We start from the raw sequence: 14,853 nt of genomic DNA, 5'->3' as shown, positions 1-14,853 counted from the left end.
CTGAGCCCACTCTCCCATCTCCCCACCTTCTACCACCCTCCTGCCAAACCATCCTCCAGGCCGTGCTCCTCTGGGAGGTCTTCCCCAAGCAGCCCAGGCCTGGAATTAAAGCTCATGGTTTGCTCAAAAGTCTGAGTCCTACCTCCTGCTCATACTGAAAGCCCTGAAAATAGGGGCTGTGTCTACCACATTGGGCTGGATTTGAATTAAAACTGGCTCTGAATTCACAGCCGAAAGGTGGTAACTTTTCCTTTCTCCAGACCATCCCCTTCTCTGATGTAACATTGGGCTCGGTGCAGGTGGCTCAGTGCAGGGGAATGACTGCTGCCTGGCAGGATGCCTTTCACCACCCTAGGGCACCAGCCAAATTCTTGCCCATCCCAGAGCAGTGGTTTTCAAACGTTTTTGATTCTTTTTCATTTAGCAGAAATCTGTCTTCTTCTTTAACAAAATGTTATTGGAACTCCAATACATAAACTAGATGAAAATGGAACTCTTCTGGTTGAATCCAATTTGGGGAAGGGGGAATTAAACATGGGGAGGGCCAAGCTCTGCCCATGCAGGGTTCCAGGGCTTTTGGACCACACAGTTTGAAAACCACTACTGTAGAGCATCAAGGACTAGGGCTGACTGCGGTAGAGTCTGACATTCTACGACAGCCCGAGGAGCAACCGAAGGCCTTCGAGAAAGCCCTGCAACCATGGATTCTGCCTCCCTCTACCCAGGGACCAAAGTCAGGCTACTGTGATACACGGAAAGAACAGTGAACCACAAGTCAAAAGATAAAGTTCTGGTCCCAGCTGTGTGACCTTCATCTAGTCACTTAACCTTTCTGGGTCTCAGTTTGCTCAGCTGTAAAATGGGGGTCATACCACCTGCCCTACCTACCTCATAAGGTTGTTGTGAGGATCAAATGAGATAATGGATGTGAAAACGCTTTGAAAAAAAAAGTATAAAGTGCTATACGAATGTAAAGTTTTATTACTTTTCTATTATATTTCTAATTATTTATTTTTGATACCAACATAGCCTGGGGAAGGGAAGGTGACCCTAGCACTCATGGGGTGTCTGAGGTTTGGGACAATCATAGGCCCTCTGGAAGTAAAAGAGGAGAGGAAGGAGGTGACTGGGTCCCTTATACATTTCATAAAATTTCACTACTGTCTACCCAGAACCTCCCCAACAGCCATTTCCAAGGTGCCCAAGGTAAGTCTGTCCTAGACCCCAGGTCAACCCAGGACACCTGAGCAGGTTGGGGGAGGAGGAAAGGGATACCTAGTGATACCTACACACCCTCTAATCAGGAGGCTTACAGTGAACCCTCAGTCTCTTTAAGGGAACTCTGATCTGTAACCCCAAACCCTCATAATTGGCCAGAGGGTCCCTACCAACACCCACACTCCTTGGTCCCAGCCCCACAAGCTCACCGTTTGTAGTGTGTGAGGATTTTAGGCTCCGATCGGGCACAACCAGTGGGGTTGATCATGAGCGGCAGCTCCATCAGGGGGTGGCGTCCATAGCGGAATAAATAGTTTTGACAGCTCTCCACTCCAGGCAGCTGTGGGCACAGGTGGTGCTCACCTTAGCCTGAGCGCTTCTAGGGCAGGACCCTAGTTCCCAGTGACCACCTGGCCCCCAGCCCCCCACCCCTTCCTTACTGATTCAGCTATGCGCAGCACGGCGTGCACCGTCAACCCAAAGAGCTCCTCGCCTTTCAGGTACTCAGGGAAGAGCCGCAGCATGTCAGCCTCTTTTCTCATGGCAGCCACAGGCTCAATGATGCGATTCCACACAGCTAAGATGCAAGGAAAGAAAGCAGCCCTCAGAGGCAACTTCTGCTCATTGACCTCAGCCCTAACCTTGACCCAGAGCTACAGCTGTTTTCTAAAGCATGCACACCTCCCTGTCATCAGGGTGTGTGGTTCTTCAGGACCTGCTCTCGGCCTCCCAGTCTCAGTCTCCCTCAACAAGCCAGGAGGCTTCCCACCCTGGAGGGGAATCAGAGAGCCTTGTGACACAGAAACATGAACCCAGGGCCCAGGAGACTCAGCACAGGCCATGGGCATTGTCAAGAGCCAGAACAACAGGCATGCTTTGGAGTTGGGAAGACTTGGGTTCAGCTTCTAGTAATGGCCATGGGGACCATAAGCCAAATACTTAAATCTCTCTAAGACTCAGTTTCTTCATATATAAACCTGGCATAACAATAGTACTTACCTCATAGAGTTGCATGAACAAAATGACCTCTATCAATCACTTAGCTGTCTGTGGCACATAGTACATGCTCACTAAAAGGTAACTGCTCTTACTATTATTTTTATCATTAACACTAAAACTAAGATCAAAAGAATTTTGTCCAGGAAAAAGCAACCACAAGGAACTCGAGGTCAGGATCAGATTGGGCGAGCCAGCCGACAGGGTCTTAGAACTGAGGTTAGGAAAGGGAGCTAGAATATGTGAAGTTAGACAAGCAGAATCTCTTCCATTATAAGAGAATGTAAGGTGACTGAGAAAGGCTAAAACACATTCTCTGGGGATCTTAAGAGACCTCTGCCTGCCTGTGGTGGGGGAAAGACCACTCAGAGGGACCCTGCAGATCTCTTCTCGACAGCGTGAATGTGGTTCTGGGAGAAACTTGCCCAATTCTGCATTACCATTTCAAGGGCCCAGTGCTCACCCTGGGGAGAGGCATCAGTGAAGACTAGGTCCTCCAGGCCCTGCTCAATGACTTTGATGACGAACTCTGGCCGCCCGTTGTTCTCGCCGATGGAGCAGCGGTAGCAGCAGCGGCGGTTGTTGGTGCGGAGGCTCCAGTAGATGCGTGTGGCCTCGTAGCCCACAGGATAGAGGGCAGTGGCACTGTGGAAGTCAGCCATCTGGTGGGGGAGCAGCTGTCCAATGGCGTGGAACACAAGGCCCCCCACTCGGAACATGTGCAGCCGCTCTCCCCGCTGGATGATGCTGGCGATTTGCTTCACCTCATCCCGCTCAATATAGACCCGCCGGAAGACAGCAAAAGAGCTCAGCTCCTGCTCACAGGGCCCCTTGATCTTATGCATTGGACAGAGCATGGTCTTGTCCTTGAAGAACATGCACTTGGCGCGGATGGCGCAGGCAAAATGGTAGACGTTGGGACAACGCATACGATTGCAGCTGCTGGTGGCACCAGTGCGCTGGCACAGGGAGCACTTGGTTAGCAGTCCTCGGTGCAGGGCAACCTCCACATTCATCAGCGCCCCGCCTTGGGTCTCATATACCTCCGTGGACCACAGGGCACAGTTGAGATGTACCCACAGGTCCAGGTCCAGGTTCAGCAGACGGGCAGGCCCATCAGTGGCCCCATCACCCTCCTCATGACAGAAGCAGCACCGCCGCATGTCTCGAGGCACCTTGTCCGGTCGCAGGGCTGTGCCAAGCTGTTCCATAAACTCTGCCACTTCCCGCTCATCCTCCTGCCGCCCACTGCCCTTTTGGATCGTCAGCAGCAGCCGCAGCCGCTTCCAGCGCACCCCCTTCCACTTCTTGAGGCGAGGGGTCCGGGAATCTTCACCCTCTTCAGAGGGCCGGGCTCGGGGCTTGGGCCGGGCTGATTCAGGGGATGAGGCCAGTGGCAGAGGTGAGGGGACTGGTGGCTCAGCTGAGGGTTCAGCTGGAAGTTCAACCAGGGGTTCAGCAGGGGGGCTGGCAGGAGAGGGTGCCAAGGGGGATGGGGGTGGGGAGGGTTCTTCAGGAGGTGGGGCTGAGAGCTGTCGCACATCCAGATTGGAGACGTTGTACGTGTAGCTGTGTTGGGTGGGTGGCTCTGGGGCAGGACTCTCCTATGAGGGCACACGCTCTGTATCATTAGTGCCAGCTCCTCACCTAACCAGCGCCCTCCCTCACCCCACCCAGATTCCACTCTCCCAAAAGCCCTCTGCCTTCTTTGCCCTAGCCAGGTACCCACTCCCTTTTCTCCCCCAGACCCACCTGTTTCAGTAGACTCAAGATGTCTAGCTGGCTCTTGAGGGTATAACCAGGCAACACAGCATCAAACTGCTTCAGCCAATCAGGGCCAGCTTCTGGGCTCTTGCCTCCCAGACCCTTGTCCTTTCCACCTGCAGGAAGGAAGGGGTCAGAGCCTCCCACCAGAATCATTCCTCGCAGGTCCCAAGGAGTTTTCCTGCCACACTCACCGGGGCCGTCAGCTTCCCCCTTCTTAGGCTCAAGGCCTGCCCGGGCTGGACTCTCTGGGAACAGCACCTCGTAGGAGTTGGGGATCTTCATGCTTAGCAGCTCCGCCACTGCCACCATCACACCATTCAGGTTCTGCCAGGGCAGAGAAGGAGGTGGGAGAGCCGTGTCGGCAGAGTGTGTGGAGTGAGCACTACCACCAGCTTGGTGGGGACAAGGACACCCAGAACACAACTCCCCACGCAGCCGGTCAGTCCTGCCCCTGCAACATCCAGCTCCTCTCACACCTCCTTACAGCAGCCTTTCCCAAACTGCTATGCCAACAGGAGCTCCACCAAAGGGGACTTGTGTCAACTAAGTTTTGGAAATGATGCACACTATACCCACAACTTGGAGATTCACGATCCACATCAGCAAATTAAAGGATCTGAGGAGCCTGGCAGTAAAGAAACCTGTTTTGTTGTTTTAATTGGGATTTCCAATTTTCTTTGACCACCAAGCTCTGTTAACATTTTCTTTTTCTTTTTTTTTTTTTGTGAGGAAGATCAGTTCTGAGCTAACATCCATGCCAATCCTCCTCTTTTTGCTGAGGAAGACGGGCCCTGAGCCAACATCTACTGCCAATCCTCCTCCTTTTTTCCCCCTTTTCTCCCCAAAGCCCCAGTAAATAGTTGTACGTCATAGTTGCACATCCTGTTAGCCGCTGCATGTGGGACGCGGCCCCAGCATGGCCGGACAAGTGGTGCGTCGGTGCGCGCCCGGGATCCGAACCCGGGCTGCCAGTAGCGGAGTGCGCGCACCCAACCGCCAAGCCACAGGGCCAGCCCAACGTTTTCAAAAAAAAACAGAGTTCCACCCAACGCGACTGGGGACGTGCTGTCTTGCAGCACTGGTTGCATTACACACGTTCTCCTTATTTGTTGACTTGTGTCTTTACCACCGGACTATGAGCTCCTTGAGGGCAGGGACCCCTCATGCTTCATTTACCTTAATCCCACAGTCTCACTCAGGCTTTCACACATAGTAGGTCCTTAGTACATAGTTTTGAATGATGGAATTTATCCAGACAAGCTCCAGGGACTGCCCTCTGACCAGTGTCTCTTTGGCCTCTGAGGTACCCCCAGGACACACCTTGGCTGCCGCAGCAGAGACCGTCAGCATGACTGACACCTCGCTTCCTTTGCCCTTTTCCCAAGTTGTAGAAGGCAGCTTCCCAGGGGCCTCCAGGTCCAGGGCCCCATAAGGTTTGGTATCTGGGAAGACTGAATGAGAAAGAGGGACCTGTGTAAGTTCCAGCTGCCTCTCTCTCCCAGCCTCTGACAACCCAGCCTGGCCTGGCCCATGCCCAGAACAGCCTCTACCTGGGATGCTGGCCCGAGGAATGATGGGGATGACAGGGGAGAGAGCTCGGTCATCCTGCTCCCACCGGCCTGAGCCCAGCTGAGGGAAACGAGGGGCCTCTTCCCCTAGGATGCTCTCAGGGGATGAAGCTGGCACAATGCTGTCAGGAGAATCACTGTCCTCATCACTCTCCATCCTGTGAGCCAAAAGTAGACATTTGTTGCTAAGCCCTGCAGACACCCCCTCCAAAATCTAGAGATCAGTAGATGTCATAGCCTTACTTAAAATCTGCCATTGGCCAAAGGAAAAACGAGGCAATGTGCCCCCCACCCCCATTCCTTATCCCCATTTCCGGCCCCACCCCCACCTGATATCCTCAGTCTGATTGTGAGGGGGTGTAGGCAAGGCAGCCAGCAGGTCTAGACTCTTCACTTCTGAAGCATCTGAGGGGTAGGCAAGGAGAAGAAAAGTCAGGCTGACAGCTGCCAGAGCTGATGGTGCTTCTCCCCCATATTCCAGGCCTGACTAGTACAAGATATAGCCTAGTTGTCATGACCACTGTCTACCCACCCACCCATCTACCAGTGTGGGGCAGACAAGCTATATCCATTGAGCCTTTCTTATGTGCCAGGCCCTGGGCTTTAGGTTCACTCTTTGTTTAAAATCTTTTAACAACTCTATGAGACCAGTATTCTAATACCCATTTTACAGTGAGGAAATTCAGGCTCACACAAGCCAATCAAGTTACCTGGCTGCAGTAACACAGCTAAATGAATGTAGGAGCCAGAATCCAAATCCGGATCTGACTGTAGTTCCATACCCAGTAAAGCTGGGCCGTTCCTTCCAAACAAAAGCCCCATTAATCCTCTTCCTGCTACCCTCCTCCCGTCGCCTTTGCTCTAGACTCTAGAAGCCCATCCTTGCCTCCAGCAAATCAGTCCTGAAGAGGCCCTTCCTATCTCAGGTACCCTGTCGTGTATGCACACAGAGGAATATGCAACCCACTCATACCTTAAACTGTATGACAGGGCACACTAACTGGCTTGGACCCCAGCCACCAAGTCCTGCTAGGGAAGGAGAAGCCCCTCTGCTCTTGACTTACCCCTCAGCGTGCCTTCAGCGTCCCGGGCAGAGGCGGCATCCTTGGGGTGCTCCCCCAGCTCTTCAGATGGAGTTACACCATTCACCATCTTCTGCTGCACCGATGGGGGTGGGGTGGGGGGCAGCGACGAGGGTGGTGTCGGCGGGTTACTCAGGTTATTCTGGGGGTGGGGTGGGGTGTTGTGTGCAAGATGGCATAGGGAGACTGACATAATCTCCTGGCCCCACACTACATCAGCAATTTCCTCAAGTCTTCCATTCCCACCTCCACCTCCCCAAGAACCTCATCATCCCCAAAAGGTATTGCCACTTTTCTGACCTTGGTAAGCAGCTGGGAATAGTAGTCAGGGCCAGTGGGCAGTGCCCCACTTCCAAAGGCCCCCCTCAGCTGGCACTGCCCATTGATGGGGCAGCCACTGCCAAAGGGAGCGAAGAGGCTAAAATTGGCGGTGATGGTAGGCTCCGTTAGGGGCAGCAGGGACAGCTCCTAGGAGGGGCAAGATGACAAGGTTGGAAACCTGCAGCGTGTACATCTCTGCCACTGCACAGCTAGGGGCCAGGGTGCCCCCTATCCTGGGATGGGACCAGGGGACTGGCTCCTGGGGGTCACCTGTTTCAGCTGTTTCAGCAAGGCCTCGCTGGCCCTGACCCCGTCCTCCTTCCGCAGCTTCTTTCGGGAGCTCACCAACCTGTCGCTTGCCTTCTGTACCCGCTTGGGCTTCGGTGTCAAAGGCTTCCTGGCTGCTGTATCCTAAGCCGGATAAACGCACAGTGAAGGTTGCTGTCCTCCTTGGAGCCCTCACCTCTTCTGTTTGACCCAGATCTGTTCACTCTGCCCCTGGGCTCCAGGCCCCACTCTGACTGCTCCACTCTAGCTAGAGTACTCACCTCTTTGTTGCTGGGGGTACCCTGTAGTTTCTGCTCCAGCCCAGCCAGCTTGCTGTCAATGTGCCCGTTGATCTCAGCTCGCAGCCCCTCGGGCCCCCGCCCAGTGCTGAGTTGCACATTCTTTGCCCGTAGAAGCTTCTGCAAGAGCAGATGCCCGGCCTCTGAGCGGGTGCCTGCCAGCAGGAGGTGGTTGCTGGTACCTGGTGCCCCTACTGGCTCCCCGTTGGCCTCCCTCTTCACTGCCTGGGCTCCCAAGGCGCATGGCTCTTCCCGAGGTTCCTGCTTGATGCTGAGATGGGGTGGCTCAGGCACCACCTGCCCATTCACCTGCTCCAGATGCCCAGGTACCAGGCTGCTCTGCTCTGGCTTCTGGGCTTCTGCAAGGTTGTCCGGGGGGTCCCAAGGTCCTAGCCCCTTGCCAAAAAAGGTATCCACAAGCTGGGCAGCAGCAGGTGAGACCTTCCCAGGAGGCAGCTCCAAGGGTGGCCCCTGGGCTTTTGGGGTCCCTGGCTGGGTAGGGGTGAGCTGGGCTTCAGAGGGCAGCTGGGAGCTGGGGGAAGGTAATTGTGAGGAAGGTCTCTTTGGCTCTTGGGGGCTGGATGGTGTAGGTGTAGGATGGACAGGGCCAAGGACTGGTCCTGTGGATAAGGCTCCTTGTGGGGCAGGGAGCCGAGGTGCACCCTGAGGTCGAAGCCCTGCTCCTAGCTCCTGGAGGGGGCCTGTCTGGGATCCAGGGAAGCCCCCAAGGTGGGGTTGGCGGCCTAGGAGGCCCTGGAGGGGAGAGGGTTGGGTCCCAGGCTCCTGGTAGGGTGGGGTCTGGCGTACTGCCTGACTCTGCTGTAGCTGCCGCTGCATGAGGAGTGCCTGCAGCTGCTGCTGCTGCTGAGGACTCAGGTGCCGTAGCTGCGGGTTTTTGGCCAGGACTCCTTGGAGCTGTGCTCGAAGCTGACCCACTGTAGGCATGACTCCAGTTCCAGGCAGGCCCTGCCCAGACTGGGGGGCAGATCCTGGTTTGGCAGGCTGTGGCCCTGCATTACTCTGCATGGGCCGCTCTAGTCCAAGGGGCTGTTGAGAGCCCGGAAGGTTCTGGGTCATGGGCCCAGGCTGCTCCCCTAAGGAAACAGAGGGTTGGGCCAGCAGGTGAGGCATAGATGAGGCCTCAGATGATCCGCTAGTTGGCTGCCCATGGCTTCCCACACCTGCTGTGTGGAGCAAGTTAACTTGCTGCTGCTGTTGTCCTGGGAGCCTCAGAGGTGGCTGCAGCTGCACAGAGTTGGGCTGAGGCTGGGCCTGGGGTTGGACAAGCAGGAGTTGCGAGTCCCCAGAGAGTGAGGGCTTTACCTCCCCCGGTTCAGTGGCCACGGACTCAGGAACAGTCCCTATTGCTAACGGCCCTCCCTGATGTGTGGAAGGCCCCTCCGTGGCCTCTGGAGGAAGAGGTGTCTCTACAATGCTTTGTTCCTTGCCCGTGAGGAGGAGGGTTGGGCCCAGGGCTCCAGAGCTAGAAAAGTGTTGCAGAGGCTTAGCTGGCAGGCCAGGACCAATTGTCACCTGCTGTTGCTGCTGCTGCTGCTGCTGTTGCTGCTGCTGCTGCTGTTGCTGCTGTTGCTGCGGGGGGGACAGTAAAGTTCGACTCTGGTTCAAGAGGCCCATCTGCTGCTGTTGCTGTTGAAACTGCTGCTGCTGCTGTTGAAGCTGCTGCTGTTGAAGCTGCTGCTGCTGCTGCTGCTGAAGTTGTTGCTGTTGCTGCTGCTGCTGCTGCTGAAGTTGTTGCTGCTGAAGTTGTTGCTGCTGCTGCTGCTGTTGTAGCTGTTGCTGTTGCTGCTGCTGCTGCTGTAGCTGCTGCTGCTGAAGCTGTTGCTGCTGTAAGGAGCCCATGGGCTGAGCGCTCAGTTTGGGCTGCCCACTGTGTGGCATGAGACCCTGCTGAAGATGGGAAAGCCCTGCCATGGATCCCTGCTGTTGGTGCTGTTGCTGCTGCTGGGCTGTGACCAGCCGGTGTCCTGTAAGGCCCTGACCCTGCTGTGCCAGCTGCGGGGAACTCAGCACCCGAGACTGGGTCAGAAGCACCTGTCTGTGTGGGCCCTGGGGGCCCAAAGCTCCAGGGTGCTGTTGCTGCTGCTGCTGTTGCAACACTGCCACCTGGGCAGGGCCCAGCATGCCCTGGGGCCCCTGGGGTGGTTGGGGGGACAGCTGCTGGACCAAGAGGCCCTGATGGCTGCTGGGAGGCAAAAGCCCCTGGGGCTTGGGACCCAGAGCCTGGTTCGCTTGTACCCCTGTGCCCTGCTGCTGTTGCTGCTGGATTGCCACCTGTCCTAGGAGGTGCTGCTGCTGCTGCTGCTGTTGTTGCAGTTTCTGGGCCAACTGCATGCGTTGCTGCTGTAGCTGCAGCTGCCTTTCCTGTAAAAGCCTCGAATCAGGTCCTAGGCCTCGAAGAGCAAGGTTGCCAGGGAAAAAGCCCCCTGAGGGGCCAGCCAAGGCCCCAGCCCCACCAGAATGTTGCTGTTGCTGCTGTTGAGCCAGGGTCGTGTTGAGGAAAGGACCACCAGGCTGTCCAGGTAGTGCCATGCCCCCTGGGGGCAGGCGAAGACCTCCAGCTTGCCCACCGGGTGGCCCCTGTGGTGGCTGCAGCCCATGGCCAGGGAGCAGCTGACCAGGGAGCTTGGTGAGTAGCCGGGGACTCTGGGAAGGGCTAAGGGCCAGCACGGCTGAGTGCTGCTGCTGTTGCTGTTGCTGTTGCTGCTGCTGCTTATTCCGGTATTCCGCCATGAGATTAGTGTGCTCCTTCTGCTGCTTCCTGACCTAACACGGGAGGGTTGGGGAGGTCAGCCTGGAGCCCGGCCACCCATGCCATCCCTCTTCCCAGGCTCCTGTTTGCTAGCCTGAAGTTTGCTTTCCCTACCTGATCCAGCTGCTTCTGGATCTTGCTCTGCTGCTCCGTAACTAGCTTGAGCTTCTCAGCATCAGCCTCTGGGAACTCACGGCCTGCCTTTTTGGCAGTGCGCTGCTTGGCACACAGAGCCTTCCGCGACTTGCGGTGCACACCAATCTGCTCCTCTAGCACCTTCAGCTGCATCTGTAGGAGCTGCTGGGTATGGAACAGCCATTCCTCATACTGCCGCTGGTCAGCCTCATCTGGGAAAGGAAGCAAGGTGTCAGGACCTGCAAAATGGTGACCCCAGTCCCTCTTCCTCCACATGCCCTAAGCCACCCCCTTGCACACTTCTCCCCATCCCCATACTCACTGATCACTCCCTGGGCAAAAGTGGGTGGATTGGGACGAGGCTGGGAGGGGTCACCGGCACTCCGTTCCTGTGATGAGAGAGACTGCTAGAGGGTCACTGTTCTATAACAGGCCCTACGAACGGTGGCCCAATGGCATAGGAGACAAGTTCCTACTTCCACCTGACAACTTACCTGGCCACTCCCAGCTGCCACGTGGTTCTGCAGATCACTGCCAGGCCCCCCTGAGAGCCTCTGGGCTAGCAGGGACACTTGCTGCCTGGAGTCCACCAAAGCAAAGAGGATGTGTTGGTGATGGGGAAAGTTGAAAGGCAAAGAGGTAGGACAAGTAGGGAGGGGAGGGACCAAGAAAGGAAAGGGGCAAACTGCCCACCCCCTAAGTCTTACCTGTTCATACCAGGTGCCACTCCAATGCTGCCCTGAGCCATCACCTTCTTGATGCCTTTCAAAGCCACCATCTTGGCCTTTGCAATGGGATCAATGATATCTTCCGCAGCAAATTTGTCCAGGTCTGGAGAGGGAAGAGCCAAGTGAGCTGGGCATTGGGGTCAATGCTCCATTCCATGCCTGCTGTTCCTTCCAACACCTTGACCTCCATACCAAGCCAAGCAGAACAAAAGCATGGCATGGTGGAAAGACCAGTGGACTGGGAGCCAGGTAGCCTAGGTGGCTCAGCTCTGTTATTCACAGGACACATGGCTCCGTTTTTACTTGCACACTGCTAGGAAAAGGTACTCAGTAAATATTTGTTGAGCTAATATATCAATGTCATTTTGCCTCTCTGAGCCTCAGTTTACTCCTCTATTTGATAGAGATCATGATCCCTACTCTGCCTGCCTCCTGGAGCTATTCAGGGGATCAAATGTGACAAGAATATGAGGATACTTTATGACCTAGAAAGCATTCTTCAAAAGTAGTGTTCTTAGGGCAATTGGTGCAGCCCAAGAACCCAAGATGTGGGCACTATGCCAAAGCCCTAGATGCCAGAGCTGTTTGGGGCACAACATGCATCACCTACAGCCCACTCTCCTGCTTGTCCAGGATCCTGAGTAGAAAAGGAGAAATAAGCAATCACCAAAAACTTAAATCTTCCTAAAATCCTGCACATTGTATATTTTTCCACTGCTCAGAAAACTTAACTGATTCCTCATTTTTAAAGGACTAACTAAACTCCCTCTCCTGGTATTTTGTGTGTGTGTGTGTGTGAGGAAGATCAGCCCTGAGCTAACATCTGATGCCAATCCTCCTTTTTGCTGAGGAAGACTGGCCCTGGCCTAACATCCGTGCCCATCTTCCTCTACTTTATGTGGGACGCCGCCACAGCACAGCTTGACAAGCAGTGCGTCGGTGCGCGCCAGGGATCCAAACCAGCAAACCCCAGGCCACCGAAGCGGAGCATGTGCACTTAACCACTACACCACTGGGCCGACCCCCCTCTCCTGGTATTTTGATGTAGTAAAATAGTTAACAGGATCAGAGGGGCAGGGTTCAAACTCTAGCTGTGTTAGTTCTGTGATCTTAGGCAAGCTGTTTAACCTCCATGCCTCAGTTTCCTCTTCTATAATCAAACATAAAAATAATTAGTACCTATTTAATGTGTTTGTTGTGATTAAATTAGACAATGTATGTAAAGCGCTCAGCACACTGCATGGCAAAGAGTACCCAATAAATGCGATTATAATTTGAGGTCCTCCTCAGGTTGGACCCTCTTCTTACCTCCAAAATTTTGGTAGTGCCCACTCACTTCCCTCCACACAGTCTACCCCAGCCTAACCACTTCACTCATCATCTCCAAATATACCCCCCAGGTTTCCTGCCACTACAGTCTCACTCAAGTCTTTTCACCTACTTGATTGCTTTTTCTTGCACCACTTCTCTCCAAATCCTAAACTTCTGGTCTCACCACAGCTACAAAGCCTTTACTGATCAGCCTCACGCATTCGTTCCATTCATTCATCCAAACATCTGACTGCCTGCTCTATGCCAGGCACTGTTTCTCCCTTCTTAACAGCTATATGCCAATACCACTAGTACAGTATTTAGGCACAACTCTTTGTGTCCCACCTCCCTTCACTAGGGATTATCTTAGGTCTGTAGCTTCAGTGCCCATCTAGTGTAACAGTGATCACCCCTGCATAACTAAGCCAGTGCCCCGAGCTGAGGTTACCTGTATCCGGGAAAAAGCTGTTAGCCAGCTGCTGCTGCATCGCCAGCTGCTGGGGTTTCATGCACATGGAAGGTGGCACGGTACTCATGGGTTTCTGTGCCAGAACTGGCTGTGGGCTCTGCTGGGGCACCAAGCCTGCCTGTCCCCCATGCTGCCCACTTAGCATATGCCCTTGGTTGGACACCATGGTCATGGATGGGGCCAGGCGCTGCTGGAGGGCGTGAGCTGGTGGCTGGGTGGGCATCAGTGGTTGGGCCAAGCCTGGCTGTCGGGAACCTCCAAGTCCCAGGGCAAGCTGCTGCTGGGGCCCAGCCAAACTGGGGGAAGAGCCCTCGTGTGGCAAAGGCATAGTCTGGGCAGGGCCTGATGTGGCCAGTAGGGAATGCTGCTGTTGCTGCTGCTGCTGCTGCTGCTGAGCAGGCTGCAGCTGTGCTGAAAGCTGCTGCTTCTTCTGCAGCTCTTTCTTCTCATGCTCCAACAGGTCCTCGATGAGCAGGGGTAACTCACTGGCTACCAATGAGCTCTCCATCTTGTCCAGCTCATCCCCAGATGCTGCGTGTCCACCGGGTAAGGTCAGGGCCCCACTCTCTAGCTCAAATTTTTCCAGCAGGGAGGACCCTCCTGGGCCACTCAGGGGGCTGGGGGTCAGCAGGTGAGCTGGCGGTCCTCCTGTGGCCCCAAAGGGGCCTTTCTCAGTTGTGTGCCCACTGCTGGAAAAGGGTCCTGTGCCCATCCGGGTGTCCCGGCTGCCTATCACACTCTGTCCTGGCTTCAGCCCCAGGCCTAGGGAAGTAGTGGCAGGTGCTGGCTCTACTTTGGGGGTGGTAATGGTGAACTGGCAAGGGGAAGGGTGGCGACCACCCTCCTCCACCTTGGGCTTCACCTCAGGGAGCACGGACACCAGACGGGGCTCAGAGGCATCAGCAGCTGGGGGAGGGCGCTCCTCAGGGCCCAAGGGTCCTGGCTCCACCCCCCGCAGCAGGGCCTCCCGCTCAGCCTTTTCATTGGCCGACTCCACCAGCCTCAGGTGCTCATTGAAGATGTCTTTCTTGTCCCCAGTGTCCAACTCAGGATCAGTATAGGCCAGTAGGTCAAACTCATCCCCGTTAAGCAGGTCATCCAGGTGGGGGTCGTTGGTCTCCAGGTTTTCCAGGGTGCCCAGCTCATCATCTCCCTTGGCCACATCCACACCCAGGCCCAGGTGAGCAAGTTCCTCATCATCCTCTAGGGCCTTATGGGCATCAAAGTCATCGTCCAACTCAGGATCCTCACAGGGTAACTTCCCAGCTTCCAGGGCCAGAGGAGGAGGGCGGCCAAGCTCAGTGCTTGAGGGGGGCCGGCTGACCAGCTCCAAGCCAGGGGGCAGGGTAGGACCCTTGGTGTGGGGCGTTGGATGGAGGCTGTTGTTCAGTTCAGGGGCCGGCGGGGCTGAGGGTTTCTGTGGGGGAAGGCCTGATACCGCTAGTCCTCGAAGCCCTTCAGGAGGCAGCCGGTGGGAGTCCTCATTTACAGGGTAAAAACGGGGTCTCTGAGGGGGGCCCTGACCAGGAAATGGAGCCCCCCCAGGTCCTAGTCCTTTCTGTACATTGTGCCGCAACTCAATGAACTGGGCAGGACCAGCTGGACCAGGCAGTGGCTCACCAGGGCCAGGCAGGCGGGTGGGAATTCCCGCCAAGGGGGAACCTAGGGTTTGGCGACCAAGTTCAGGCCCAGTTGATGGAAAACGAGTAGACATGGCAAGTCGCATGGTGGTTGCTGCTGTTGCCTGTTGCTGTTGCTGCTGCTGCTGCTGCTGCCACAGTTGCTGCTGCTGCTGCTGTTGTAAGGGCAGGGACCCAGGATAGGGTGCTCGCTGATAGAAGGCTTGGGAGCCTCCCACCAGTTGCCTGGAAGAATAGGCAGTAGTCGGTAAGATGAAATCAGGATGAAGAAGAGCTAGAACA

The 14,853-nt window shown here is 55.4% G+C and overlaps 1 protein-coding gene across 7 annotated transcripts in view; it reads right to left on the bottom strand.

Annotated features, from left to right (window-relative positions):
* The window catches only part of KMT2D (lysine methyltransferase 2D), a 39,327-nt gene that overhangs the window by 3,882 nt on the left and 20,592 nt on the right, over positions 1-14,853 (bottom strand). For 4 of the 7 annotated variants that reach the window (XM_087442461.1, XM_087442464.1, XM_087442463.1 and 1 more), the window contains exons 35-52: positions 12,911-14,796; positions 11,131-11,254; positions 10,918-11,002; positions 10,746-10,812; positions 10,403-10,635; positions 7,501-10,302; positions 7,223-7,363; positions 6,932-7,099; positions 6,614-6,773; positions 5,879-5,954; positions 5,532-5,707; positions 5,302-5,432; positions 4,173-4,305; positions 3,967-4,094; positions 2,678-3,818; positions 1,659-1,795; positions 1,428-1,558; positions 889-936 (exon numbers count right to left, since the gene is read on the bottom strand). In XM_087442461.1, coding sequence (XP_087298587.1) covers positions 889-936; positions 1,428-1,558; positions 1,659-1,795; positions 2,678-3,818; positions 3,967-4,094; positions 4,173-4,305; positions 5,302-5,432; positions 5,532-5,707; positions 5,879-5,954; positions 6,614-6,773; positions 6,932-7,099; positions 7,223-7,363; positions 7,501-10,302; positions 10,403-10,635; positions 10,746-10,812; positions 10,918-11,002; positions 11,131-11,254; positions 12,911-14,796 — 7,767 coding nt within the window. The remainder of the gene's footprint in view (positions 1-888; positions 937-1,427; positions 1,559-1,658; positions 1,796-2,677; positions 3,819-3,966; positions 4,095-4,172; positions 4,306-5,301; positions 5,433-5,531; positions 5,708-5,878; positions 5,955-6,613; positions 6,774-6,931; positions 7,100-7,222; positions 7,364-7,500; positions 10,303-10,402; positions 10,636-10,745; positions 10,813-10,917; positions 11,003-11,130; positions 11,255-12,910; positions 14,797-14,853) is intronic. The other 3 variants (XM_087442465.1, XM_014786411.2, XM_087442466.1) reach the window with 2 other exon arrangements.

This window comes from Ceratotherium simum, chromosome 17, assembly GCF_057802395.1.
Source record: "Ceratotherium simum simum isolate JZ-2026a chromosome 17, ASM5780239v1, whole genome shotgun sequence".
Taxonomy (NCBI): Eukaryota; Metazoa; Chordata; class Mammalia; order Perissodactyla; family Rhinocerotidae; genus Ceratotherium; species Ceratotherium simum.
The sequence above is the reverse complement of the archived record's forward strand: the minus strand, read 5'-3'. Positions and strand labels throughout refer to the sequence as shown.